This window comes from Mercenaria mercenaria, chromosome 4 (genome assembly GCF_021730395.1).
Source record: "Mercenaria mercenaria strain notata chromosome 4, MADL_Memer_1, whole genome shotgun sequence".
NCBI classification, from domain to species: Eukaryota; Metazoa; Mollusca; class Bivalvia; order Venerida; family Veneridae; genus Mercenaria; species Mercenaria mercenaria.
In genome coordinates, this window is record NC_069364.1 from 51,788,216 (window position 1) to 51,816,206 (window position 27,991).

Here is a 27,991-nt window from a genome sequence, read left to right on the forward strand (position 1 = left end):
TAATTGAATACTAATTAATCTGAAAGGTGATAATGTCTTATCAGTACAATTATCTTATATGAACAACACTGTCTTTGTACTAAAATGCGATGTGAAAACATAACCACAAAAATAGCAAGATACCTGTCGGGCATGATACTTGTCAATACAATATAAATCAGTATCAACATTTGATTACTGATAAAACTTATCAAAAATGTTATTTCATTCAAGATTCCTCATATTTAAGATTGTCTGTAACATGTTTCAACAAATGTTGACTTTAGATCAGTTTTCCATAGAAAGTGTCGGCTGCGCAGAAAGATGCACATAAAAAACAATTGGAATTCCCTTTAATAAGGCAAATAATTTATTCTCGTTGTATGAAAATCTTCAAAGCGGAGCGGGCCTGAAATTATTTGACGATTAACCTCAAGAGGCGACCTTGACCTTGGACCTGATGGCATGGTTTGTGTACATTTTCGAGTTCTGCCGAGCATTTATTCAATTTTCTCAACAAGTTTGAAATATTCATTGTGGAAAATCAAAAATTTAAAAATCTTTTCATTCCATGTTACCTTTTCCTGATGAAACATCAAAGTGTCTTCTTTCTTTACATATTCAAAAACACAATACAAATTTTCTTTAAAGTCTATGTTCTATATACAACCAGTACGCATACTGATCGACATCTGATTAACAATGAAATACCAACACATGAATCAGCACATGTCTTTAAAATGTATATTACAGATAAAAGCGATTTGTTCAACATCCCCTATACTTGAAACGACGTCAACAGCAAGTATAATTACACTAATATAACACCAGATCACATAAAGGCTTTATAATACTCTCGCGTCGTCAAACAGAATTGGACTGGATGAAAACTATCAAACATATAAAATAGTTTATAACCATTTAAAACTTGAAATAGAAAATGAATTTGTTTACATGTAAAGATGAAATAATTATCACCCATGGCGGCCTCGCCACTCATCAAAATATTATATCTGGTCTCTTCTCGGTTAAAATAATTTCGAATACACACTGAAGCAACAAACGTACTCTTTGGTAATACTTAACATAAAATTCTTAAACTGACTGAATTTTTAATTACGTTTTTTAGATTATCTTAGGCAAAATAAATTCTATACTTTATGACGCTATTATGAAACGCATAATACCAATAACAACTATTACATATTGAATACATTAAAATAAGCATGGGAAGTTTAGCAAAGCTGTATATACAATAGATCTAAGTTCCATTCATTCACGGCATTCGTATTGGGGTATGAAACGAATTAACTCAACAGACTAACTTAAAAAATAAAAACATATAACAGAAAAGAAAAACATGTCATACTTAAGGTATAACTTCCTTATAAATAACTCATGGCAAACTGTCATTAAAGGTAAATGGGTGGAAATGGTAAATAGTCATGTACTGTCATTAAAACACGGCGGTACTGACGTCACGTCGATACATCCTTTTGTGCCATACATCAGAATTGTGTTACACGTAATATACACAGTCTGAATCAATGATTAGGCATACAGAATAGTTTGTGCATTCCTAAATTCTTTCTCCTTCACAGGACGTATTATTTCCCAAGTTTTAGTATCATTAAAACATTGTTACGTTGCCTCACGTTGACCTGCTATATTTGGTACCATACATACGCAATGAAAAAAAAAGATTCTCTATTTCACCCACTTGTTTACACAAAATGGGTATAAAAATCGAAATGCAACAGCAGAATCCTAATTTGATATAGTTAACACTCCGAATTGGTAATATGTCTCTTAAAATAATTTACTAGGACAACAGCGTATTAACTCTACGTCGTGTTCGAATTAATTGAAATACGCATTTACAGACAAATATACTAGTATATAAACAACAAAAAATTACGGCAGTGAATAAATTTAGCAGTAGCTGCCATATTTTTACACAAATATCCCTGTACATCTATTCAAAATCTTCAGATATTATGAATACCTGAATAAATATAAGCTTTTTGCTTCGTTTTCACATCTAGCAGGATATAAATAAGACTTATGAGTGTATGCCTTTTTGTTTCCATTACGTGTGTAAGAGATTCACCTGGAGGGGATTACTTTTATTTACACTGTCCCGTGTCTTTGGAACATGGTGGGGGTAAGAGTGAGGTTGGGTGCGCACCATAAACCGGTTTAAGCTCCCCAGTGGTGTTTTTGCCACTGACCGTTCCAAGGCGGTGCCCCACTGTGTTCCTTTGTTTGTTCGTTTTGTCCTGATGTGTTGGCTTTGTGTGTATGTGTGTGTGTGCGTTCCTTTGTTTGTTGGCTCTGTGTGTGTGTGTGTGTGTGTGTGTGTGTGTGTGTGGTGCACGCGTCTGCGTGCTGTGGGTTTCGTTTTGAGGAGGCTGCGTTTTTGGTTCGTGGCATTCCCTGTTTGATATTTGTCTTTGTTTTTTACTCAAACATAGTTTTGAAAGAATATACAACGTTTTCAGCTACACAAATATAAAGTTTACCATTGACATTGTCATCCTTACGCTAGCAATTTTCCTTTCACAGACATCTTTTTTTCAAACATTGGCTAAATCATATCGGATTGCTCAGACGGCCCTGCGTTTGATATACTTCGTTCGTTCGGCAACTGTTTGTCAACATTAGGAGGAGACCGGCGTTTAGGCATTGGGCGGATTACAGCCGTAGGAGATCGTCTTTTTGGGTTTGATTCATGTACACTGTGGTTAATTGATAACCTACTTGCAGATAATTGACCTTGATGTTTTAGAATCTCTCCAGTCTGCGCAGCTTGGTTATACAGATAATCTGTTTTGACTGATGAAGTATGTGAGACGTGGCTGAAATTTTCCTGACTGACATGTAGATCATTACAATGCAACTTCTTATAAGAAATGTCCTCTGGTCCCTGCGTAGAAAACCCTGATCGAACAAATGCAGTTTCTACAGGCATGTCAGAAATTGGTTCCTTCAGTTCAGCTATCTGCAGACTTGGGGCTTGCATTCTAGTGTCTTTATGTGCTTGTTCAAGAGGACTACAAATGTCATTAGTCTTATCCGACTGTCGCATTACCATTTCCGGGCTTGTCGGAATATATTCCAATGCTGGTGGGGCTTTCAAAGAATCACCCTGTGATGTGTCTATTTCTCTCCTCGGTTTAGCCACTGGCTGCTTAGATACATTGTTCTCGGAATGATAACAAGTTGGATCTGATCTAGCTCTACGTAAATATTGATTATCATAACTCGCCTGTCGACTACACATCAACTGAATATCCGCTCCTGTATTTTGTTTCATAGTTTGTGAACCATACGATGCACTGCTGACAGATGGTAATGGAGGAGATCGAATGTTTAACATTACAAATGAAGCAGAATTATCAAGTGTAACGAATTGTTTATTAGTTTCAGTAGTAAAGCTGGGTAGGTGATTACTCGAGACAGTTGATTTGTAGCTAGGTGGAAGCTCTTCAACAACACTCCCAGCATTCTGGTTATGATAGGGTGCTGTCCGTGCCTCTGAGGATCCTGGACGACTTGTATATGATGGTGGACTTGTCGAGTAATTATCACCTATTGTCTGTTCACTTCTGGTTTCGGAAGTTTCCTTACCATCATTCATCATCGATTCCTCAGTTTGTCTAAGATAAATATTTGTAAATTGTAAACTCACACTATCGGAATCACTGTTATCACTACCTTCAGAAACGGAGTACCGAGTGGCCAGTTCCTTGGCTTTTCTGGGGCCGCTAGGCAGACTGTTTTCCACATCTTTGTGCGTTTCAACCTCTTCGTGGACTTTCAAAACAGATGATTGTTCCGCGTCAAACTTTGTCGTGGCAACCATCTGTAAATTGTATAAGACAAATTAATGATCTACTTCTGCCAAAAAAAAAACGTTACAAGTTTTCATCTGGCATTTCCATACATGAAAGTTTTAATAAAGCTTAAAAGAATCAGCTGACAAGGACGTTTCTTGTTATAAATCTGAATAATACTGAAATCATTGGAAGATAAACGCCACATCTCGTCCTATTTATTGAACAGGATTTCAGCGCACTCGACTATTTGAATGCTGCTGCGTGAAAAAGAACCTAGTGATATATGATATGGTTGATGATGTGGAACAACTATTTAAAGTTTAAATACAAAGTGCCAATTTGGCCAAGACCGGACTATCTGAAACTCGTAACCCAAAAATTATGCATAGGTACAGCTATAACATAATATCATATTATCCTTCAAGCAACTTTAAAGGGTAGACACCGGCCTGAGCAACATGTCAGTAAATTTAATAACGACTTTGATAACGTTGGTGTCTTATAAATGCAATTTAGCCTCATACGCCATACGGTTAAATTTGAAGCTAAAAACGAATTTATGTGACAGTTTTATCCAAACCTTCTCTTTCTCTTTTGTTTTGGATGCAGCTAAATGTGATTTTATTTTTTCAATACAGAATAAATGTAATACGTCGGGGTTGGTGCACTCCTTCTGCCATACTTAAAAAAAACATTTACTAGTATACTTTTTCAGAAAGCCTTACGAACTACTAGTAATCATTTATCTCATGTTTGTAATTAAGAGATCATTTGCTTCATCAAACAAACCTTACTTGCATCTTATATAAGTCTGCCAAATACGTTATTTTGTTACAGAGAGTATCCAAATTATGTACGTGTAGAAGAGGTATTCTTCAGATCAATTTAATACACAATTTTATCATATTAATTAAACTAACAAACACATTCATGCCAGATATTCATTGCTGCAATAGAATTCATTTGATCTTTGTTAGATTAATTCCATTTAAAACTGTATCAACCAAAATGGTTCGAGGGATATTTTTATTTTATCAAGATGGTGACGCCATTCCTGAAAAGACGTTTCAAAATGATATTTTTTATAATATAATGGTTCCTTTTGTTTCTATTTAGATTAAACATATTAATCTCAACTTGTAGCCCGTAGTGTGACAATTCTGTTACATTGTACGCCCTCTCTCAACTCTTTGCACAGACGGAATTGAACATATACATTTTCAAACATCCCAAAGTAATAACTTCATGCTACATAAATATTTAAAGTGAAAGAACGACCATACCAATGATACTGTCTTAAAATAGAAATGAGATAGAGAAAAATGCAAATCCTAATCATTTTACGGCATTTTAGTGCCAGGTGCGTTTTATTAATAAACTCGAAATTTCGAGACACTGACTCAAATTTTCGAGTTACAAATTCGTATCTCTTACTAACTCGAAATTTTGAGCTTGTAACTCGAAATTTTGAGCTAATAACACGAAATTTTGACTTCGTATCTTGCCCTTTTATCCGCAAAATGTTAACGTCTATCCGTCTGTCAAAGGTCAAATATGCAATGGACGGCTTTTGACTCTTCGAAGTGGAATATTCTATTTACACATCCATATATTGTACCCAACATTTAGCGATTTGAACATATGCTACCATACATCAATGTATGACCTACCCCATAGCCGCTAGAGCTACTCCAGATTTCAATCTATATCCAGGATATATACCTTCATTTACATGTATGGTATGTTCAGGTGATAGGGGCTCGAACGTGATCGAAAACCTTCCAGATATGGTCAAAATAGTGAAATGTTCTAAGTTTGAATACTTACCGGTCAACTTCTATGACCTCTCCTCGAAATCTAGATCTATCCAGGTACCTAAGCTTGGTCAGACTCATTACAACACGTTCATGTAGGGTATGTCTATATTTCCTTGCCATAAGGTCTTAAACTAGGTCAGAAACCTTCCAGACTTAAACATGGTTTAAATAGATGAGTGATATTTTATGAGCAAACGCTGCCGGGTCATCTTAACCATATGACCCTGTAGGGTTACCCGATAGATACACAAGGTACCTAATCTTGGCCAGGACCTATACATCAACGTAAACTCTTTTAATTAGTAACTCGAAATTTCGACTTAGTTACTCGACATTTCGACTTAGTAGCTCGAAATATCGAGTTAATTAATAACATATACCTGGCACGAATGCCCTCACGTAGAACATCCGTAGATAGTTAGGCAAAAAAAATTAGGGTCTAATGTTTGATTTGTTTTGCTACAATGATTTGAAAAAGGTGGACCTCACACAATTTTCGTAATGGGCGTCTATGAGAAAATCACAAGTCTGAAAACATATTTTGCGAATAGAAATTTTTCTAAGATGTAGATTTTAATGAAACTTCTGTATGTTGTAAATGGAAAAGTGGTCTATAATATAACGAAATAAAATGTACAGGTCCTGTGTTTGTTTTTGAAATATTTACCCATGACTAAAGAGATCCGCATGTTACACGCTGATTTTAAGATATTATTTGGAATTATTTCAAGTTTCGGACGTTTAAATATCATATTTTATCTTAAGGAAGATAGTAGCGTTGTCATTTCTATAAAATTACTCACGGGTTGCCATTAAATTATAGAAATATTTTCGTTTCCGTACAACACACTCAGGCTTTATTCTACGTTAAAAATGACGTTGTGCCATTACTTCCGGTTTATCAAACGTACAGAACGATATTAAATATAACTAAACCATACCCTTATTCCCTCTTTCTCACATATCTTGATTTAATATTTGCCATAAGATTCAGATTTTCTGGACAAAAGGATTTGTGAGAAGGAGCTGAGGGATGGAAACATTTAGTTATATCACACCGCTTTATAAACTTTGAAACATGTGTTGTTACTATAATATAAAATTATGACATATTCAATACCTACCATTCAGTAAACGTTCCTATTCTTATTGAAATTGTATCTCTTTATAATCATAGTGTTACATATTTTCTCTCAATGAATTAAGTAATTGATAAATCGTCATAGTAATATAAGAGCATAATGCATTCACCGGAGAATTAATTAAAGTACATTGGATAAAGACTTAATTTAACCTCTGTATTATATATTCTTGATCTTTTTTCATCGGTTTGGTTTGAACAATTTAGATCTCTTGTTTTGAGCTACCTTTCAGAAAAAATATTCAGAAATATCACAATGTGAAATTCATTTAGCTGTTCTAGAATATGATGCCAAAATATTATTTATACATCTAATCTATCGTCATCATACTTTTTTTTGCTTGACATTGATGGAATTTATTAAATTATATTACATAGTTTAAATATACATAATAATTTAGTGTTTAATGCTTTTTCACGAAAAATGTTTATCTTCCATCATATACCACGCAGAAATTGTAAAATGTCACAATTAAGGGCCATAACTCCAGCGATAATTACTGAATTAGAAAAGTGAAAACTCCACAGGTCGCTCAACACGACAAAAACGAAAATGTTATAGGCTCGATTCGATAGAGCCTGTTCATGAACGGCAGTGGAAATGCAGCCTACCGTCCAAACCCTCAGGCCCCGGTTGAGCATGACTCAGCGTTTACACATGCTTAAAAGTACAAACAAGAGGGCTAAGCTGGCTCTAAGTCTAACCTGTGTAACACACCGTAACAGTGTAAACATATTTTACCTAGTAATTTCATGGAAACAAACATTCTGACCAATTTTTATTAAGATTGGACCAAAAAACGTGGCCTCTCGAGTGTAAACAAGCATTTCCTTTGATTTGACCTAGTGACCTAATTTTTGATCCCAGGTGAAATAGATTCAAACTCATCAAAGACTTTATGATAACAAACATTCTTACCAAAGTTTATGAAGATAGAATGAAAAATGTGGCCCCTAGGGTGTAAACAAACCTATTCTTTGATTTAAACTGGTGACCTAGTTTTTTGACCCCACATGACCCAGAAAAAAATTTGGCCGGTATTTCAAGCAGACAAACATTCTGACCAAGTTTCATGTACATCAAATGAACAAGAATGTTAACAAGCATTTCCTTTGATTTGACTGGGTGATCTAGGTTTTGACCCCATATGATCCAGTTTCAAACTTGGCCTGGGAATAATAAAGATTAATATTCTGACTTAGTTTCCTGAAAATAGGGTCATAAATGTGTCATGAAAAGTGTTAACAAGCTTTTCCTTTGATTTGACCTTATGGCCTGGCTTCTGACCCCATATGACCAAGTTTCAATCTTGGCCTATAAATCAAGATAAATATTCTGACCAAGTTTCAAGAAGATAGGGTCATAAATGTGGCCTCTAGTTTGTTAACCAAATTTTCCTTTGATTTGACATGATGACCTAGTTTTTGAATCAATATGAACCAGTTTCGATCACCAAAATAATCATATTGTGCAAATTTGTATCAAATCAAAGCATAAATGAAACCTATATATGGCTGAAAGGACCAAAATAGAAAATTTTGCCAGTTTTCGAAAGGAACTGAGATCTTATTACGACTTTGGTTGTTATTTAGTGTGGTTAAAGTCAACTAAAGAATGTCACTTCTATTATGTTCACAATTTAAAAATTACCATTTTTGGCTCTTTCAGGGGTCAATCAGCGGCAGTAACTCCGGAATTTATTATTGTATCTGACATATTTATCATGCAATATAACGTTAATTGAAGATATTTTGCAAGTTTGAGCCAAATCAAACCGTAAACGAAGTTAATATATGGCTCCAAAAGCCAGAATAGCAAATTTAAGAGGCCCTATATCGCTCACATGAGTACCATTGCTCTTAATGAAAAGATCGAGTTTTGACATAGATCACATAGGCATACACTTTAAATATCATCAGGATAAATATTTTTCTTGTAACAGTTCCTTTTGACCCATGGGTCACATACCAGTCATAGCCAATCTCCATACCAAGTTTGAGGGTCCTTGGCTCAAATGCTGAATTTTATACTAGCATGACTATTCCTTACCCTGGAAGACTTCAATAACATTTAAAAACAATCTCATTAGATGCTGCTGAGGTATATCATTTACATAAAATAAAGAGAGGTAATTTGTCATAAATTCAATCAAAAGTTATCTACACTGATTGTCTGAGTCCATCTGATGGCATAAATGACATTTCAAATCAGTATCTCGATTGGTTACTGAGATACACCCATTTTAATTTGAAACAATGGTAGGTAATCTGACATAAATCAGTCCATAGTTATCTATCCTGATTGTCTCAGTCGAATTAATGGCAGTAATTAAAAATTCAAATAAGTGCTATAAGTACTTACTGATACTCGATTAAAATCAGGGGAGGTAGTAAGATATAAAATAACTCCAGATCCTATGATTGCATCTGACAAATTCATCATGGAATCCAAAATTTATTGTTGTTAAAGATATTTTGCAGGTTTGTATCAAATCAAAACATAAATGAAGTCTCTATATGACTGTATAAGCTAAGAAAAGCATAATGAAACCCATATTCTGGAATCCATGATGGCATCTGGCCAGTTTTCGAAAGGAACCGAGATATTATACCAATACAAGTTGTGTGCAAGTTTGATTAAAATTAATTGCAAAATGTTGTCTCTGTCGTGTTCACAAGCCAAAAATAGCAAATGTTGGCCCTTTAAGGGACCATAACTCTGGAATCCATGATAGCATCTGGCAAGTTTTCGAAAGGAACCGAGATATTATGCCCATACAAGTTGAGTGCAAGTTTGATTAAAATCAAATACAAAATGTGGTCTCTGTCGTGTTTACAAGGAAATTTTTGACGGACGGACGGAAGACGGACGGACGACGGACGAAGGGTGATCACAAAAGCTCACCCTGTAACTACGTGAGCTAAAAAGCTTTTAGGGTCATAACTCTGCAACCCATGATAGGATCTGGCCAGTTTTCGAAAGGAACCAAGATATAATACCAATACAAGTTGTGTGCAAGTTTGATTAAAGTTGATTGCAAAATGTGGTCTCTATCGTGTTCACAAGCCAAAAATAGCAAATTCTGACTCTTTAAGGGGCCATAACCTCTGCAAACCATGATGGAATCTGGCCAGGTTTCGAAAGGAACCGAGAAATCATGCCCATAAAAGCTGTATTCAAGTTTAATTACAATCAAATACAAAATGTGGTCTCTATCGTGTTCACAAAGAAATTGTGAACGGTCGGACGACGGACGGGTGGAAGTACGGCGTACGGACGGACGAAGGGCGATCACAAAAGCTCACCCTGTCAATACGTAACAGGTGAGCTAAAACAATTTAGAGACATCCGCAGATGTGTTTATACAGCGGTACACTTGGAACCTTCAATGATACACTAGCGTGTAATTCCATGAAAAGCGCCGTATTGTCCACAGATAAAATAACGTGTTTGCCTCAAACGAGAAAACTATGGACAGAACTAAACAAACTGGAAATGAGAAAGGGGATCTGAGGTTATGGAGCCTGCACATCACAGGAACTTCCAAAAGACAAAATTAAAAATAGGTGCCATATCCAAGGGGTGGTTATACAATATCCAAAGCTATGAACGCGGGAGTATTGGAACCACCCAGGCCGAAATGGTCATGCTGAGAAACTTTACAGTACCAATGACACGACAGAAAAGTGCTGAACAATCTGAGAAGATTGAAATAATATAACATTCCAAATATATACACAATTAGGCTTTAAGAGGTAACTCCAGGGTAGTTGATGGAATTCTAATCAGTAACGCTAAAACATTAATATATCAAAGTAAGTTTTGAAAAAAGCCATGATTAAGATTTCATTGTAAACTATATCTGTTTCAAAGGGAGCTAATTACGTACTTTCCCTTTATACCATGTTAATTAAAATGTGCATGTTTTATATCACATACGGTAGAAAGCGATATCCTGTCTAAAACTATACCTTATTGAAAGTATTTGTGGCTGAAGTAGATAAAACTTTGTCTAATTTCTGGTTCACGTAACTGAAAACAATATATTTAAGAAACAGGCTGACTGATCAATGTAAAAGTACACCAAAACTTTCGCCTGTAAGTATATCCATAATTTAACCTAACATTTAAAAATAGAAACTGGCATAATTCATGAAATATTGATACAAGAGTTATGGCCTTATGTCATATGACGTGGGTCAGGGCGTGAGCCATCCATTTTCATTAAATCCATAAAGTAAATGATAGAGGTTCATTATTCAATTTGTAAACCTGGCATAATTCCTGAAATACTTCTGCCACAGTTAAGATCCTTCTCTTATATGTCGAGAAAAATATTTTAGGTTTGGATGAAAAAAAAATATAAAAAATGCTAAAACAAGGATAGAGTGAAAGTATATAAAACATTGACCTAAAGTTCTAAGAATAACTGGTGCATAATTCATGAAATATTGGTGCAAGTAAATGTTATGCAGGTGATGAGGTCGAACAATTATTTTATTTTACCCAAGTAAAAACAACCATAGTGTTAACATGGCCTTAGCCCCACACTACCCTGGGTTATAGGGCCTGGACAGTAGCGCTTGCATTTCCCATACCGTACATGAACAGGCTCGGTCAAACCGAACCATTAGCGTTTTCAATTTTGTCGTGCGTGACCTATGGAGTTTCGATTATTTATTATACATCAAAACTTTAACATGTCAGTATAATAATAAAAAGAGGCACAATTTATTAAATAGTGGTGCCAGAGCTATGCATCTCGTGGGTAATGATGTGGAACAAGAGTTCTGAATTTGATGGGTAAATTCAGAAATAAAGTGAAAATGTCAAGTTAGAAACCACTTTGGACGCGGACGCCGTCGACGACGCATAGATGAATAGAATAACCCTACATACACTAAAAAGTCCTGGTATGCAGAACTATTGGCGTATTATTTCTCCTCGTTAAACACTACATATAAACTGTGCTAAACAGATTGTACATAACAAAACAATAAAAGGTCGTAGAAAATGTTTCCAATCAAAATTGTGCCAGGCCACAAATATTTTGTATGTACCTTGCTAGCCACTTCATGTTCTTTCAGAATAGACATTCTTCCTTTCTCACAGTCTTCATTGGCTTGCACTAAAATAACAATGTGTTAATGACAATTTTAATCCTACTGTTTGGTAGAATTTTTAAGTTTCAGTTTCCAAAGAACATATATATATATTCTTACGTTACTATTAACATTTTTTTCAGTAATTATATTACCTCATTGACGGAACATTTCGAGCGAATAACGCTTGATTATTTATCACAGGTCTGGTGGTAGTCAAATTTACTTTGCATGTTTACTTACGTTAGGTACTCATAGGAAATATCCACTTTAATCTTACGCAGCAAATGAAATGCGGGCGACGGTACGTGATGTTAAACCTATGATTTATTATTGATAGTATGTTATTATGCAATATGAGACAGAAAACTAAACAATTAATTCCATATCCAAATAAAAACCTGAATACATTTCTTATATAAGACTTAATAATAAAGGTGTTACCGCCTGCATTCACTATCGACGTAGATATAGCTGCTCAATATCTTATATTGCTTCCATTTTAAGTATAACATCATTTAACACAAACTCGTATACCTGGTGATGAGGGTTCCACCTGGTTAGCGAGACGCCTGATGGCTAACGCAAGACATGCTGGGTCGCAGAGTGTTTCTTCGTCTAAATCTAGACCAGCGTTCTTAGCATTCTCCTTCATGAACTTCAAAATCATATCTTTCGCTGAGCCAACACCTAATCAATAAAAACATAAAATAAGCCAAAACCATGGTAGGAAAATGAAACGGGAAGCAGATCATATTCTTTCTATGGATGGTAGAATGCTTTTGTTAGGATCAGGGTCTTATTTCACGAAGCCTGCTTATGATAAAGCTGGTTTGAACTTAAGCTATAAGTTCTGCTCAACCCGGTGCTAGAAGGCGTGGATGGTAGCTTTCATTGTTACTGTCGTCTATGAATAGACGCAATCAAGCCGAGAGTCCGGCACTTCCATTTCTGTAGAGAAGCGTTACATGTGGTTTTCCACCTTTTTCTATTTTATGGTGAAAGGTAAATATAGCAACCGGTATAAGTTCAACGCTGAAGACGAGGAAAATAATTTTTTTGGGCGTATAATTGATTTAACAGGTTCGATTCATTCTTGTTTATAACGTTAACCATAAAGCGCATTGAAAAATTTAATATGATAATTATCAACAATTGCTATTATCAACTAAAAGAAACAAATTGACCAGTAAGGCATTCGTTTTCAATACGTGTATCTTCAATATGTACCGAGTTGAATACTTACCATCAGAAGGTATATATTGTGTGGCTTTTAATGTAGCATGACACTCTCGCAATATTCCGTGCCATTTCAACTTTTGTTTCCCTTGTAGTTTTTGTATGGACAGGATAGATCTATCTAAACCGGGCTTCAAGATCTTGTGTTTCACCATAGCCCCTGTTGCTGCAATATGAAAGTACGTTTTTGAAGTTTAGTGACATTGCCATTCTGAGGCTAGTTTACGCAATACAATATCATACATAAAACTATTAAAGATGATTCATATGGCTTTTCGCTTCCAAGTATTGTAACCATATACATGTATTCTATTTAGTTCTCGACAAAAATAGATTTTGGTCACATTAGTTTATTTACATGGATGCTCTATATGTCATTAATAAAGAGGAAGAGCGAGTAACAGTTTCGTCACAAAACTTGGCTGTACGATTCAATATGAATAAAGGTAGGTACAATTATTTCCAAATTTTAATCCAAAGATTAATTTTAAATATTATTTGAAAGTATGATATATACACATCAAAGAGACAGATAGAGAGGTCCGACACAATTAGAGGTCATATGGCGACTTTTCAGCAATGATGGTGGAGGAAGACCAAAAAGGTGCCCCTCCGTGCATTATTTCATCACGAGCGGGCACCTGAGTAGAACCGACTACCTTCCGTAAGCCAGATGGATGAATTCAATGCCCCGATTGATATTCACCCACATCGATGAGGGGCAAGTTATTAGAAGTCAGCAACCTTAACCATTCGGCCATCGAGGCCTCTGTATGTTTAGTTGTATGACACAGCTATATATTCAGCCTACCAGCATTATCACCAGCAGCACTTGCAGCTGCCACAGCCTCGTCTATATTGAAATGGCTACCAGTCATATTTTCATTTAAGCAATGGAAAAACAACGCAACATCTTCCATTAACTTTTTCATTTCTTCTGTATAGATATCTGTAGTAAAATAAAAGTCAGTATTATTAGGTATATATATCATATTATAGAAATAAAACAAGATGATCTAAACTAAATGATTGTATAGAGAAAAACATTCTAGTTTTACCAAATGCAACAACTGAATTCAGTACAAATGTAGTTACAATAAGGAATAAAATTTGTTTATGTAGCTCATAACTATTTGAAACTTGGTATCTGGACTCCTTAAATTATGATGATAATGGTTATGAGTTAAGGCAAGGCAAACATGTTAGATATGTTCTTGATCATATGTACTGGTTTATACTGACCTAAGCGTTCATCTGGCGGGCAGTTATCTGGACTAAGTCCCTGTAGTCTTACACGTATGAGAATTTCTACAAGGTCTTCAGGTGTAAGAAATCCATCGTCTTCGGTCAACAGCAAACCTGAAATTGGTTGTTTTTTTTCTTGTTATTGAACTTGTTTCACTCTTGTTATTCTCTGGATATTATATCTGAATTGTTTTATAGCACGAGTAAAATAATAAAACACCAATAAAATATGTTTGAATAAAAGTGGTCCGTAACCTATGCAGTTTTTATCGCGCCATATAAACGATTTCATAAAATCCATCAACAAATGAATATGCATTAAACTACAAATAATATGACGAAAGACGTTCAGTCCAACGAATTGCATTATGACATGAATTATCATTGTTTTTATCTTTTAATATCAGCAACATTATCATTACTCCAATTTTTCCATATTTCCAACAGTGTTTCAATTCAACCATTTTTATGTAACACTTCTTTTGATGGTTATATAATAGTTAGAATTGAATAGAAAACAATACTAATGTAACATTACTATATATTTAAGACGTAAAACTAAACCGATATAAAATATTGAAAACCTTAAAGAATAAAAGTACTTTTTATATTTTAATTTAACCAGGTAAGATTAAACAAATATTTTTAAGGTACCTGCCATCGCTGCACCTAATGGGAGTCCGTCACATAAACCAACAATTGCTTCAATATATGGTTTGTTCTCTGGTGTGAATACCTGTAATTCTGGCGAGTATTTTACAGTTTTGTCACGTCCTTCTTCCTCCTCTGAACTGTTTTCTCTTTCTTCAGTCATTTCAAAGAGCAATTCCAGTATTGCTAAATTATCTAATTGTTTGAGTTCAAGAGATGCAATACCTTTTGTTGTTAGTTTAGGTTTGTAAGCGGACGTGAGGATTGTTTGCAACTTAGAGAGTTTAACTGATTGCTTGTAAAAATGTAGAAAACAATCTCTCAATTCTGGACTGTCCATGATAGTGTCGATATTATCTAGGAAAAGTATAATTTCAGTTTTATATTTCCCCAGGGCATCTATTAAGTCATTGGTGGCATTTCGAACAATACACTTGTGTCTATCAGGCTGCTGGCTATTCTTGCAAGAGTCACATGCTATTGATTTTGATGGATACGTCTTTTCAAAACGTTCTTTTTCCTCCAGCGCATTTATGCAAGTCAAAAATTCAATGAACCAAGAATATACCGTATGACCTGAGTCTATATTGTCTAATTCAAAATCCTTCCACACGTACTTTTTACTTTCACACTGTTTTAATAACTGTTTATATAGTTCTTCAATAAATCTCGACTTTCCAATTTTCTTCATTCCAAAAACAAGAACTGATCTATTCTTGGAAAGCAAGTCCATACATGATTCCAGGTCTTTATCCCGCCCAACAAATCTCCAGTTTGTAGCTATATTGCCTTGAAGAGACTGACAATTTCCCATGATTTTGCCATGCAAAACGCACGAATGAATTTTACCAAAAGTTAAACTGAGCTCCGTTGTGAACAAGTCATTGCAGGTAAAGCAAGGTAAGTGTCGCTTTTGAGTACAGGAAGAATTGATTACATATATTCCTTTCTACCTATGATGACTGCTGATGAGACCTAAAACGAATATAAATCAACAACTGAAAAAAATGTTTAAAATATATTCAAGTTTTCATTTAAGGTCTACATCGAGTATATCTCAGAACACACATTCGACGTTATCCAAACATGCTTATTCAATGGGACAGATGTTATTTGTTATCTGAATATTTGAAAGCTAAACATCATCGTTCGCAGAAAGAAACAACTGTTTATATAAAATTGAATATTATTCTTCAAAACAATTGTAAATTTACAAATATTCTGAGCAATCTAAACCCTATTTAAGATATTTTGTCTAAAAGAAATTTTACAATAATGTACATAATGTACATATCTTTGTTTTGATGCAGCTACACATAAACATGTTTCTCATCGTTTTCATCAGTTTTGAATTTATTTTTTTTTTTTTTTTGAAAGATTCCTACACAAAACTGACTTTGCCGTGCCATTGTATTTAAATTTCTGAAAGGATTTTCTTTTCTATTTTCTTTTTTTTAAACAAACTTGTTTAAAACGATGAAATACACATTTACAAACTATTCTGATATCCATAGGCTTCAAATTCTGCCATTATTTGATACTAGGATGTTGTCTGTATTCTGATGTAAGCCTTTTTCTTTTCAATAAATCGTGATTTACACAAACTGTCTGTTGTCATACACTAACTATTTCATTTAGATGCCTGAAATCAGAACAACTTGCTTAAATATCTAGCAATATTAATGCTTATCATATCAAAGTGTTGATATTTCAATTGGCAGTGTAGGTTAATTTCTTCAAAATAGAACATTTCTACATGAATTTAACTTCAACCAGCTGTTGAGGTCTTTGCTTACAGCTGCACAAACATAAAGAAATAAATAATTTATGCAGTCGTTTTATTCATTAAAAGAAAGCAAACATAATACGGGTCGGTTGTTCAGAAACTGTATCTAATTGACTACCGGGAATACGGGAATATTTGTTACAACCTATTCTAATCGACTGTAAGTGCAGAACATGTTTAAGTATGCCTTTGCGTTGAAACACATCATATTTCATCAGTTTCACATACACTGAGCAAATGTGTTCTAAAATGAAACAGAACAAACATAAAAAACGTGTGAAACAATACCTAAGGGGAAATGTCGACAAAGTGATGTAGAAAGGTAGACATATGATAGTACAGACATAGAAAATATAGACTCATTTAATTATTTAAGATTCGTTTTAATCAGTAACGCGCAGCATTTACGCGTTGTCTAGCAAGGTAATAAATCAATAAACTCCCTATTAATATTTTTAACAGACATCGATATGCCGAAAATTTTCGATGCATATGTCGCATCCATCATCTATTACAAATCTGAAGTATGCATGGGCTTCGCAGCGTGGTGAAAATGTAAACACAAATACAGATCGTTAAAGCTTCTTGCCCTCAGTTTGGTGATTTTTTTCAACATTCTATTTCCACGAATTTTGGCATAGAATATCTTTTTGATGCTGCAAAATGAAAGATGGTGTGAAAATAAATGTTAGATATTAGTAAATATGCAAGACGAATGTAAATTTTCTGCATTATTTCAAAAGCGTTGCAACGGTTTACTTACTTTTTGCTCAATACTTTTGTTTATTTATTAGAATATCTTGCAAAAATCTTAGGTCAATAAGTTTGTACCACATGTCACTTTCAGAGTACTCGCTTTTTATGATTTTTTAAGAGAATGAGAGAAATTATTTTCGTCTAAAAAATATATGTTAGTCCCTTTCAGAAAACAAAAACTACCCATAGTATATAAAAATAAGCTGGATGGCCCTATTTACTGATATCAGAAAATGCAGGATTATCAATTACTGGTTCAAACTTGCTTACAGCGACCAGACTAAGTATGAATGAATTGTTTCTAAAATGGGTTGAAGACAGAAATAAAAAAACCACTGTATAAAGTTTAAACGTTATGAAATTAAAATGGTGTCGGTGATAGTATTGATTTACCCCAACTCAGTCTATAACGTTAAATAAAGTAGGATTAAAGACATATTCGCTGCTGAATGGCCACAAAGCTTACACAGTAGCCTTGCACTGATGTTATTAAAAAAAAACTGTAGGACTTGGTATCTGTTGTTAATTATAAACTGTAAATATAGGCAGGTTTTTTCAAAAGTTTCGTTTGTCACCAAACGGTTTAAAAATAGAACATTTGCAGTTACAGGCATGTACCTATGCACAGTGTGTAACATACAGTTTTAGATGAATTCCATCTTACCTTGGCATGCCCTGTCTATCCTGTCTATAGTAGTTTTCGTGTACATTTTATACTGTTTATGTATAGGAACAGCCCTAGAAAGATTAAATTCATTTATCAGCTATAAACTTCCAAGAAAGGAGCGACATATAAGCTTCCTCTTTGCTGAAAGCGTTTGATAAACGGAGAAAACTGCTAAATGCTTCGATACCCTGCACGTCAACTATCTTGTAATATGTTAATCTCATTTATTATACTCTAATCAATATGGAAAACACCGTATATCCTCGCGCCTTATGATAATTAACTTCCTGTACTACTTTATGCTTTGTAATAGATATGCTCAGTGCATAAGATTTATTAATAAACTTTATATTATTTTATGTTTTAAAACCATACACCATTAACCCAGGGTACATTGTAAACTGCTTCCCCGTTTTGTTTGGAATAAATTGGACTTTCGATCTGGTTTTATCCTTTGTGGACTAGTCATAGCCTAGTTCTTTTAAAGGGATGCAAACTTATACTGAAAGTGCTCTTTCTGGAATTACTTTGAAAATTTAGAATCATGTTTGAAAAAAATGTAAAACGTTAGTCCAATGACTCTTTTTTCTTCAATCAGCAATTGTAGTCATTCTGTAAATTTATCAATTCTTGTCACAAAACGAATGGAATGTCAATGGTACGTATACAATGAAGAAAAAAATAAGAGTAATTTAATAAATCATCACCAGTTATCTTTGTTATACATTTCTATCTATTTTGCGATTTTTTTTGAATTTTATAAATGCTCTTAGATTATATTTAGAATACGACAACTTCCCCCTGACTTTCAGCTTCTGTTGTAACATATCAAACAAAAACATATAATTGTATTTTGTTGAAATATACTTTAATTTCCAGAACAAATTTTTATGTTTTCTGAATTGGTTTGAAACAGGATAAACCGTCTGTAGAGAAAGGTGTTTGTTACTATGGAAATGCTTAATATTAGTATGTAAATAATCCCGTTGCAAATTTAAGCGACGTCCACAAAGCCACAAATAAATACAAGCATATAAAAGTTGTAATACTAATGATTAATAAAGCTATTAATTTTCTTCATTTCATTCCATCACAAACTTAATAATAAGTATTTATGATACTTGCAATTTTTGAAAAATTCAAATGATCTCTCTCTGTGAAATTTAAAAGCTTACAAGGATAAAGAAAGGTAAATCCTAGTCATCACTTCCCTAGTTAAAAGGTATTTCGGATGCACATCACTCAAGCAATACTCAGACTGCACAAATATATTAACATACAGTATTATTAGACGAATAGTTAACTTTTCCATTTTAGGAATTTTCTTTCGTTATCATTGTTTACCTACACTAAATTTTATGTATATTTTCATACGAAAGGTTTGCCATATTTCGCCCTAGATGAATAAGTCATTAATGGTAAATGATACCTTTGGAACCAATGTCAGGTTTTTAATATTAGATATATCTTTAAAATAAATATTAAACAATACACATTAAATTTACCAATGTTCACGGCAAGTTTAACTCGTAATAAATCCGTGCTGAGCCTTTCAAGCACATTTTGGTACAAGCACATACAGTGCCTAACTATTCATGGTATTCTGTAGTAATTGGTTTGAATCTACTTTTGGTCATATTGACGTTGATTGTAGGCAGGTGTATGTAATGATGTTCCCATCTACTGAAAGTGACATGTTTGTTGTTGTGACCATATCTTTCCTTTGTGCTACAAACCTTTAGCGCGTAGTGTAGGTTATACGTTGTAAATATTTTGCTTCTCATTATGTTGGATTTAGGCTAACATAAATACATTTTGAAAATTAGAAAATACGATATATTTCATAAGGAATCTATGCAGTATTTCGATAAATATAACCTGCGCAACTTAAACACGCTTATATATACAGTCCATGAAATAAACAAACGTGTTTGTAAACACGGACGGATCCAAACGGGAGGGGAAGAAGCATTTTACAGAAATATTTCGATGGCAAAATACAATACATATCCGTAGCCCTCTCCAAGCTATAAACCGGGCCAGTCTATTTTATAAGTGCAACAACACGGTTTGCCCATTAAACGAGTTGTATAGTATAATAGCCCAATTTATATTTTGTAAACATGATGTTAAAAACTAGGACACTAGGTTTAGGGCGATACTTTCTATAATAACCGTAAGTTAATAAGTGCAAAATAATGCAAGAAAGGAAGAAGGAGAATATATTCAATAGAAGCAACAACAATATACACGTACCAGACATCAAAATCCAAACAAAAGATCAAGGTCAACGACAGCTAAAATACAGATAAACGTCAACTACAGCTAAAAATAGAATTCTGGGAAAACAGTACATAGCTATAAATAGATTTCAAGGCCGCGCATCATTCATATAAACAATTTTATACATTTTGCATTTTACCCGCTTTATTGTTTTCTTACTAAATTTACACATTAGATATTTTTGACAGTTTCGTTGCTATGACTCACTGCAATGCGATTATCACAACAATAACACTATAAAATACTATAAAATACATAGGGGGCCTCCGTCACTTGCCCCTTATCGATGCGGGTACTTGCCCCTCATCGATGTGGGTTCGAGCCTCACAAGGGGCGTTGAATTCTTCATGTGAGGAAGCCATCCAGCTGGCTTACGGAAAGTCGGTGGTTCTTCCCAGGTGCCCGCTCGTGAATAAATAATGCACGGAGGGGCACCTGGGGTCTTCCTCCACCATTAACGCATGACCTATGATTGTCGGTGCGACGTTAAACCCAACAAAAAAGAAAAGAAAAAAATACATAAAAAATAAAGACACATCTGACAGTTTCCTATATGTATATAGTAAAAACATTTCCTACAGACAGAATTTCTTTAAACTTTGTGAACTGACTGAGAATCAAGTTTAAAACGGAAATATGTGTATTAAAAATTATAGGTACCGGTTCTTGATCTTGCATTATCTGTCCTTGAAAATAGATTTTTCAGTACTTTCAGACTTTCAAGGGCAGACAATTCATGACCAAAACTGGGTACCAATAATTTGCTTTATTTTATATTTTTGTTTTCGATTTATTCTCTGTCAGTAAACACAGTTTAGAGAAGAAATTCTATCCGTAGGAAAATTTTGCTCCATGTCAATATAGACACTGTTGCAATTGTCCTTGACTATGAACATGACAAAATGATACCTAAAAGTCCTGGTCTTTCCCATGGACCAAATTTTTTTAAACTTTGTATACTGAATGCAAATTATGACTAAAACAAAAATATAAATTAAAATGCACAGTTTCCTTGCCTTAATCCTGAATTATCTGCCCTTGCAAATCGGATCTTTTAGCATTTTCTGATTTTAAAGGGCAGATAATTCAAGATCAAACATCAGTACCTATGGTTTTAGTACATATTTCCGTTTTAAACTTGATTCTCAGTCAGTACACAAAGTTTAAGAAATTCTGTCCGTAGGAAACATTTTGCCTACATACATATAGGAAACTGTCAGATGTGTCCTTACAGATACCTTACTTAAATGACATTTGCACAGACTACAATATTCTCAGAAAAATTTATAAATGCAAACCAAAACTGATCACTCAGAATGCTAATAGGTTCGTAGTCCAATTAATTGACTCGAACTATACGAGAGTCCGATATTGGTAACAAACATGTAACTCACCAAACAAACGTCCGAGGCAGGACTGTCAGGTTCAATGCTAGGTTATGCTATGTACTATTTTATTAGATAACGTGTCCTTTTCAATATACCTATCCGTTTTAACTTCCTTATTTATTAATGTACATTTAAATCTTAGAAATATCAGTTACATGTAAAGTCAACAATTAGAAAAATAATATCATCAATAATAAATATGCCCAATTATGATGACAAGACGGGTTTATCGAGTTTGAAATAAAGATGCATCTAGATTTCTCAGGCTTTCGGACAATTAATAATTGCTGATTACGTGAAGCTGATTTAGCCACTCCAGTCTGTTAACTGTTTGCAGCGACTAAAGGTGCAATGACCATCCACCACGGAGACCTGGACTTCCATTTTTCAGTATTTTATCTTAATATGAGAAGAATATGGCCTTTTGTAAATAAGAATGATTTATGAAATGTGAACATCAAGTTTATCGAGTTTCGACAGTTCAGAAATATCAAAACACTACTGAAATTGATTAAAGAGGCCAGAGTGACAATGAATTATGGAATTTACTGTTATGTATAAGTAAAAAATATAATATCATTCCTAAATAATAGGCTTTTCTAGCACAAAATAATGTATTGGGCAAGCAAACAAAATGGATTCCGTCGGAACCGCTCCTGCAAAGACCATGTACTCACATTGAACAGTCTTATACGTAATAACGATAACTTATTCACGACGTTAATAGATTTACGTAAGTGTTTTGATTTCAAAGACCGTGATATGATGTTGTACAAACTATGTATACTTCTGAACAAAGTTGCTGGAAAAGTTTACAATTCTATTAAAAGAGTATATAGCCTGCCAAACATCTTGTGTATGTATAAACGGGAAATACACAGACTGGTTGCCTCAAAGGCGTAAAACAGGGAGATAATTAGTCCCCGATAAATGATTGTCAGAATTAAATGCCCTTGACATTGGTTTCAAAATTGGTGAATAGAAACTGTCAGCTTTGTTATATGCAGACGATAACGCAGTTAGCAACATCATAAACTAACTTGCGACTTGCTTGACGTTATGCATAGGTGGTGTAAATAGTGGAAAGTGCTACTTAACACTAATCGAAATGTATCCACTTCAGAAAACCAAGATCCGCACAGACGGAATATGAATTCACCATTGGCAATAATGTACTTGAAAAAGTCCTATCATATAAGTATTTAGGGATCGTCTCTCACTGTTATAAGGACTTTTCTTTAACCTGCCTGGCGCTTGCTAAAAGTGGTGGAGGTGCACTCAATAAAATTATCTCGAAGATACATAAGATTAAAGATTTTGGATTTAAAACCTTTGAAAAAATGTTCTATTCCCATGCCACGTTTATACTGGATTACTCAGCTGCTGTCTTGTGATTTAAATATAGTCAAGCCATAGACAATATACAAAAAGGGCGATTCGTTATTTCCTCGGGGTACACATGTTTGCTCTAATTTTGGCTATAACGGAGAACACGGCATGGCTACCAAGCGATTACAGGCGGTGGATTAGTATTGTCTGATACAGTACTGGAATAGGCTTATAGTGTTTGATGACAACAGAATTTCTAAACAGGTTTTCAATATGGATTATGATAAATGCAGAAATATACATAAACTAGAATTAACGGAATACTTTGACCAAAAGATAGCTGTTGAACTCGAATTGTGTAAATCTAGAATAGAAACTTTTTACTCCAATATATGGTCTCACCAAATAGTGTTAGTTAGAAAATTATGAACATATGTTACATTTAAATTGGCGTTTACGCAAGAAAATTACACAATTTCGTATAGGTATACTGCCATTAAGAACTGAAACAGGACGATATGTCGGAGAAAAACCAGAAAATAGACTGTATACCTTATGTAATATGAACTTAGAGAACGGGGCTCATTTTTAGCCGACTGTTTTTTATAAAGATATTAGTGACAACATGTTTATGGATCAGTGGGCAGGCATGCAGTTCGACCAAATGGACAGTAACGTTAAGCTAGTCATATCCCCGAAAGGTTGCTAAATATCGAAAGCCTATGCTAAAAGACAAAGTGCACTTTTTAGTTTAAACATATTTATTCCCAAAATGAAGTGCATATATTGATACAAATGTCATACTGTGATGAAAGCAAAACAGGAAAGGATAAGAATGAAAGACAAGTCTTATAGAATTCTTCTCCTAGTATATTTAGAAAAACAGTTTGAAATGAAACTGAAATTTAAAAAAAAAAAATGAAAGCTACTTAACTGTCACTGACTACAGTATAATATTAACAAGGGTTTTGTACCAAAATATTGGAACATTCTCGTCTTAATGTAGCAATTATAGAGCGTTGCGTAAACCTGAATACTTCAAACAAGCCTTACACACCATTGTCATTCATTAAACACATCAGATCACAGGAAGAAAATGCACATACTTGACAGCTTTCTAAATAAAAACGAAATATGATCCTACGATTTAACATCCCCATTCATTACATTAACCACATGTAAAATACGTGTAGTTTCATAAACTTTTGTTTGTTATGGTAGATGTGCACATAGTAACTAAATTTTCAAAGCACTCTGTTTGTTACTTTGTTTGGTTTGTTTTAATTGATAGCATTGTGCATAATTCTAACACGATCCGATTCATTTTCCTATTAAAACAAAGAAGGCTGAAAACAGTGAATTATTATACAATAATTCACTGTTCTGATGTCACAATTTTTGCGTCATAGCGTCAAACGGCATAGAGGCGCGCTGGAAAAGAAACCAATTGAAAACTGGCAAATATTTAATGAATGTCGTCAAGGATGTACTTAAAAGTTCCCCATTATATTTTATATCACAACTCCTCCGTAGTACAAAAAGAAGTTCATAAAATTGTATTGATCCTTTGTGATGTGTAAGATAGAGATTTAAAGGGACTAACCCACACATTTCAGGCCCTTAAAAATCTGTTACGCGAAAATAACCAATCTGCGTATTCGGTAAATGGCACAGCAAAAATTCCTTTTCGCACAGCGATTTGTAAATCGGGCAACAACCTTATTTAACATTTGTTATATGCGCTGGGTAACTGCCTTGCGCGTTTGGTAAACGTGTCTGTACTTAGCTAAGATTGTTTGCATAAAAAAACATATTACTCAAATACGTTATGCGATAGCTTCTTTCCTGTATTATCATAACGAAGGCTGGCGCAAATCCATTTTATATTATCTTTCTAATATAGCACTTAAACCGTTTTTGTTCCAAACCTAATCACTTAAAAGAAAATTTGGACAATTAGATTTCATTCATTACTGTTACAAGAAGGAAATACAAACTCTTAACATCTTTCGAAATAAAAACATCTAAAGTATATCATTTCATTCAAAGTTATCTTGCATATTTTGGCTTTTTGCTTGTTACTATGCTCGATGTAGCTGTAGTGACTCAAATTTCAAAGTTGTGTTATTTATTGGTTTATGTGGCAGCATAGACTTTTCCAATTATGCATACGAAGAAGAACAAGAAGAAGAATCTTTATTATGCATGGAATCCTATAAGATCTGCCAGCATAGGATGATAAATACATGTATCCAGTTTATCTAAATATCAAAATTATGGCAAGACGGCAAACATTTCCGATTTAATACCCTGTAAGTGCAAAGATCCAAAATCTCAAGTATAAAAACAGCATAAATTGCTTTTTAGATAAAAATTTAAAAACAATAACTTGAAAATGTTTTGCCTTTCACAATGCAATACAACAAAGACAGAAATGATTATATTGTAACAATGACAATGATCTTTAATAAAATGTTCTAGGTGTAAGTATCTATCAATCTGAATAAAGTGCTGGATCTTCTAAACGAAGATCTGAGAATGACCCCTTCACATTCGTCTTCTGTATATTTTGGAGTTCCAATATTGCTAATTTTATTTTCGCAAATCTAATTTTATTTGAACCAATCAGACGACTTGTTCGAATGTCAAAGAGTAAGAAAAATTTGCAGTAAGTCCAAGGTTCGAACCCGGGACCCCTCGCTTACAGAGCAAGTGCCCTACTGACTGAGCTAACCGGCTATCTGACCTCTCGCAACATAAGAATTGAAGATATCAAAACCCAAGGCTTTTTTAAGCTTGCAGAATGTTGTAAGTTAGCTTTTGATTGGCTAGCGGAAGGGTCGTCAAAATGAGGCTATCAATAGCTCGTGTTCAGATTTTAATCGTAGCGCAATAGGAACTGTACTTTAGTCAGATTGAGTATCTATGTTGTTTCTAACATAAATGTTCACTTGACTACCAATTTCTCAATTGAAATGCTTTATAGATGTAAGTCGAGAGATTTCGAATTATTTCTGTTACGTTTTCAAGTTGTAACAATTGCAAAAACTTAAAATTACTCGAATTTTGCCAATAGTATTTTCTTATATATTGCCAAAAAAACTGAGCACTCCATGACAAAATAAACTTCGTCCTCCAAGACGTTACGAGATGTACATTTACGTTCCTCAAAAGGGATGCTTACCGGCTTTCTCTACCAGCCTGTTTCAACGGCCAGTCTATGAGAGGATATCCATAACCCTTTGTTTTCAGATTTGCTAAAATAGTTTCTCATCACCTACTCCTTGTGAGAGCCAAACTTCGTAAAAACCTAACCTTGCTAATAGTTGTTCAACTTGCGAAACCCAATTCATTCGTTATATCTTAGTAAATAATTATACACATGCTTAATGTATTTGTATTCATTGCTTTTTACATACTTTTCGCAAAAACTTGATTGTATTGTAATTTCTGTAAGTTTGAAGAATTCTTCTACCTAACTCTGCGTAAATAAATGCATTGTGTAAAACAATACTTGATCTTATATACGTCTCTTTTGAGGTCTAGTGAATCCGTGAATGTTAAATAAATACAGTAGTTATATTGTATAGCACTAAATATATAACTCTATAAATACAGGTGCTTACTAAATCCAGTCCGAGACAAGGTTGACGTTCGGGTCACTACTGATTTACGTTTCAACAATTATGACTTTGAACTATTTTAAGAATGCAACAACTTTTCCTTTCGTTTCTGCACGTGTTTAGCCAGATATTACAAGGAAAAAAAATAACTCTTGTCTTTAAACTTCCTATTTCAGCTGTAAATCATTTTCGAATTTTTGTGAATGGGGTGCGCAGACTAAGCAATATTGTTATGTGTCTATCCAAATAAATGACAATACGCCATCAAACGCGGGCGAAGAGCTAATTAAAAACAGGGTTAAGTATCGAAGAGGGAAAGCCACGTTGAAAATAAAACCGCCGCCTCCGCAGACGGCAACACACCTTACGTGGACGTGCTAACGACTAGCACGCACTTCTGCACGCACACACAGCCAAAGCAAACACACAAAGGACAAAAAGAATATGTAAATAAACAAAGTGGAACGCTCAGTGGCAAAACCGCCACTAGGGAGCTTAAACCTGTTGATGTTGAACCTAAACCTATTTTGAAACTTTAGTCTGCTGGTGGCAAGTGATTCTGTCTTTGCGACCAGTGCAGGCCAAGATCAGCCTGCACATCCGTACAGGCTGATCATGGTCTGCACTGTTCGCTATTTAGTCAGTAAATTTTCAGTGAACACCCCTTTAAATAATTAGTGGTACTCCCCAAATTGAATGATGAACCAGTCCATTTTAGAAATAAAGCAGGTGGAAACAAGGGCAATATTTCGATAAATATAGCCGTCTGTGATACACCATTATGAGCAACCTGTGGAGTTTCTTCCACTTTAAAAATACTCAATTTTGTGTATTCTATTTCAGTATAATATGACCACATAAAAATGCTCATGTTAATAACTAGGACACAATGTTAATGCAGTTGTAAACAAATGGCTATCTATTTTTATACAAACAATCATTTGATAATAAGGAGCAAAGGAAGAATAAAATTATATTTAATAAAAGTTAGAACTATTTGCACTTACCAAAAATATCATAATCCAAATTCAACAAAACAATAGTAAGAGAATTATTGTAAATTGCCAAAACATAGATTTAAAGGCCGCGCATCATTCATATTTTGCGCCGTTTAGTACACTGATTCATTGTTTCGGCAAACTGCA

General features: G+C 34.2%; 1 protein-coding gene across 3 annotated transcripts; it reads right to left on the reverse strand.

Moving 5' to 3' along the window:
• Positions 1-67: 67 nt before the first annotated feature.
• LOC128546118 (uncharacterized) lies at positions 68-27,991 on the reverse strand. Of its 3 annotated transcripts, none has more exons than XM_053541164.1 (8): positions 27,854-27,991; positions 15,018-15,989; positions 14,361-14,477; positions 13,930-14,067; positions 13,126-13,284; positions 12,417-12,569; positions 11,838-11,905; positions 68-3,844 (listed from the first exon to the last, which is right to left on the reverse strand). In XM_053541164.1, exons 2-8 carry the CDS (start codon positions 15,826-15,828, stop codon positions 2,567-2,569), a joined length of 2,724 nt encoding a protein of 907 aa, XP_053397139.1. In that variant the 5' UTR covers positions 15,829-15,989; positions 27,854-27,991; the 3' UTR covers positions 68-2,566. The 3 variants fall into 3 exon arrangements, with proteins under 3 accessions (XP_053397139.1, XP_053397138.1, XP_053397137.1); XM_053541163.1 differs by lacking the exon at positions 27,854-27,991 and adding an exon at positions 16,512-17,897; XM_053541162.1 differs by lacking the exon at positions 27,854-27,991 and adding an exon at positions 16,508-17,897.

Excerpts from the sequence above, each read along its gene's own strand:
- LOC128546118 (XM_053541164.1), bottom strand. The coding sequence starts at position 15,828 with ATGGGAAATTGTCAGTCTCTTCAAGGCAATATAGCTACAAACTGGAGA. Across the intron at positions 12,570-13,125 it reads ACAATATATACCTTCTGATG|GTGTTGGCTCAGCGAAAGAT; the intron begins GTAAGTATTCAA and ends TTTATTGATTAG. Across the intron at positions 3,845-11,837 it reads AACATGAAGTGGCTAGCAAG|ATGGTTGCCACGACAAAGTT; the intron begins GTACATACAAAA and ends TACAATTTACAG.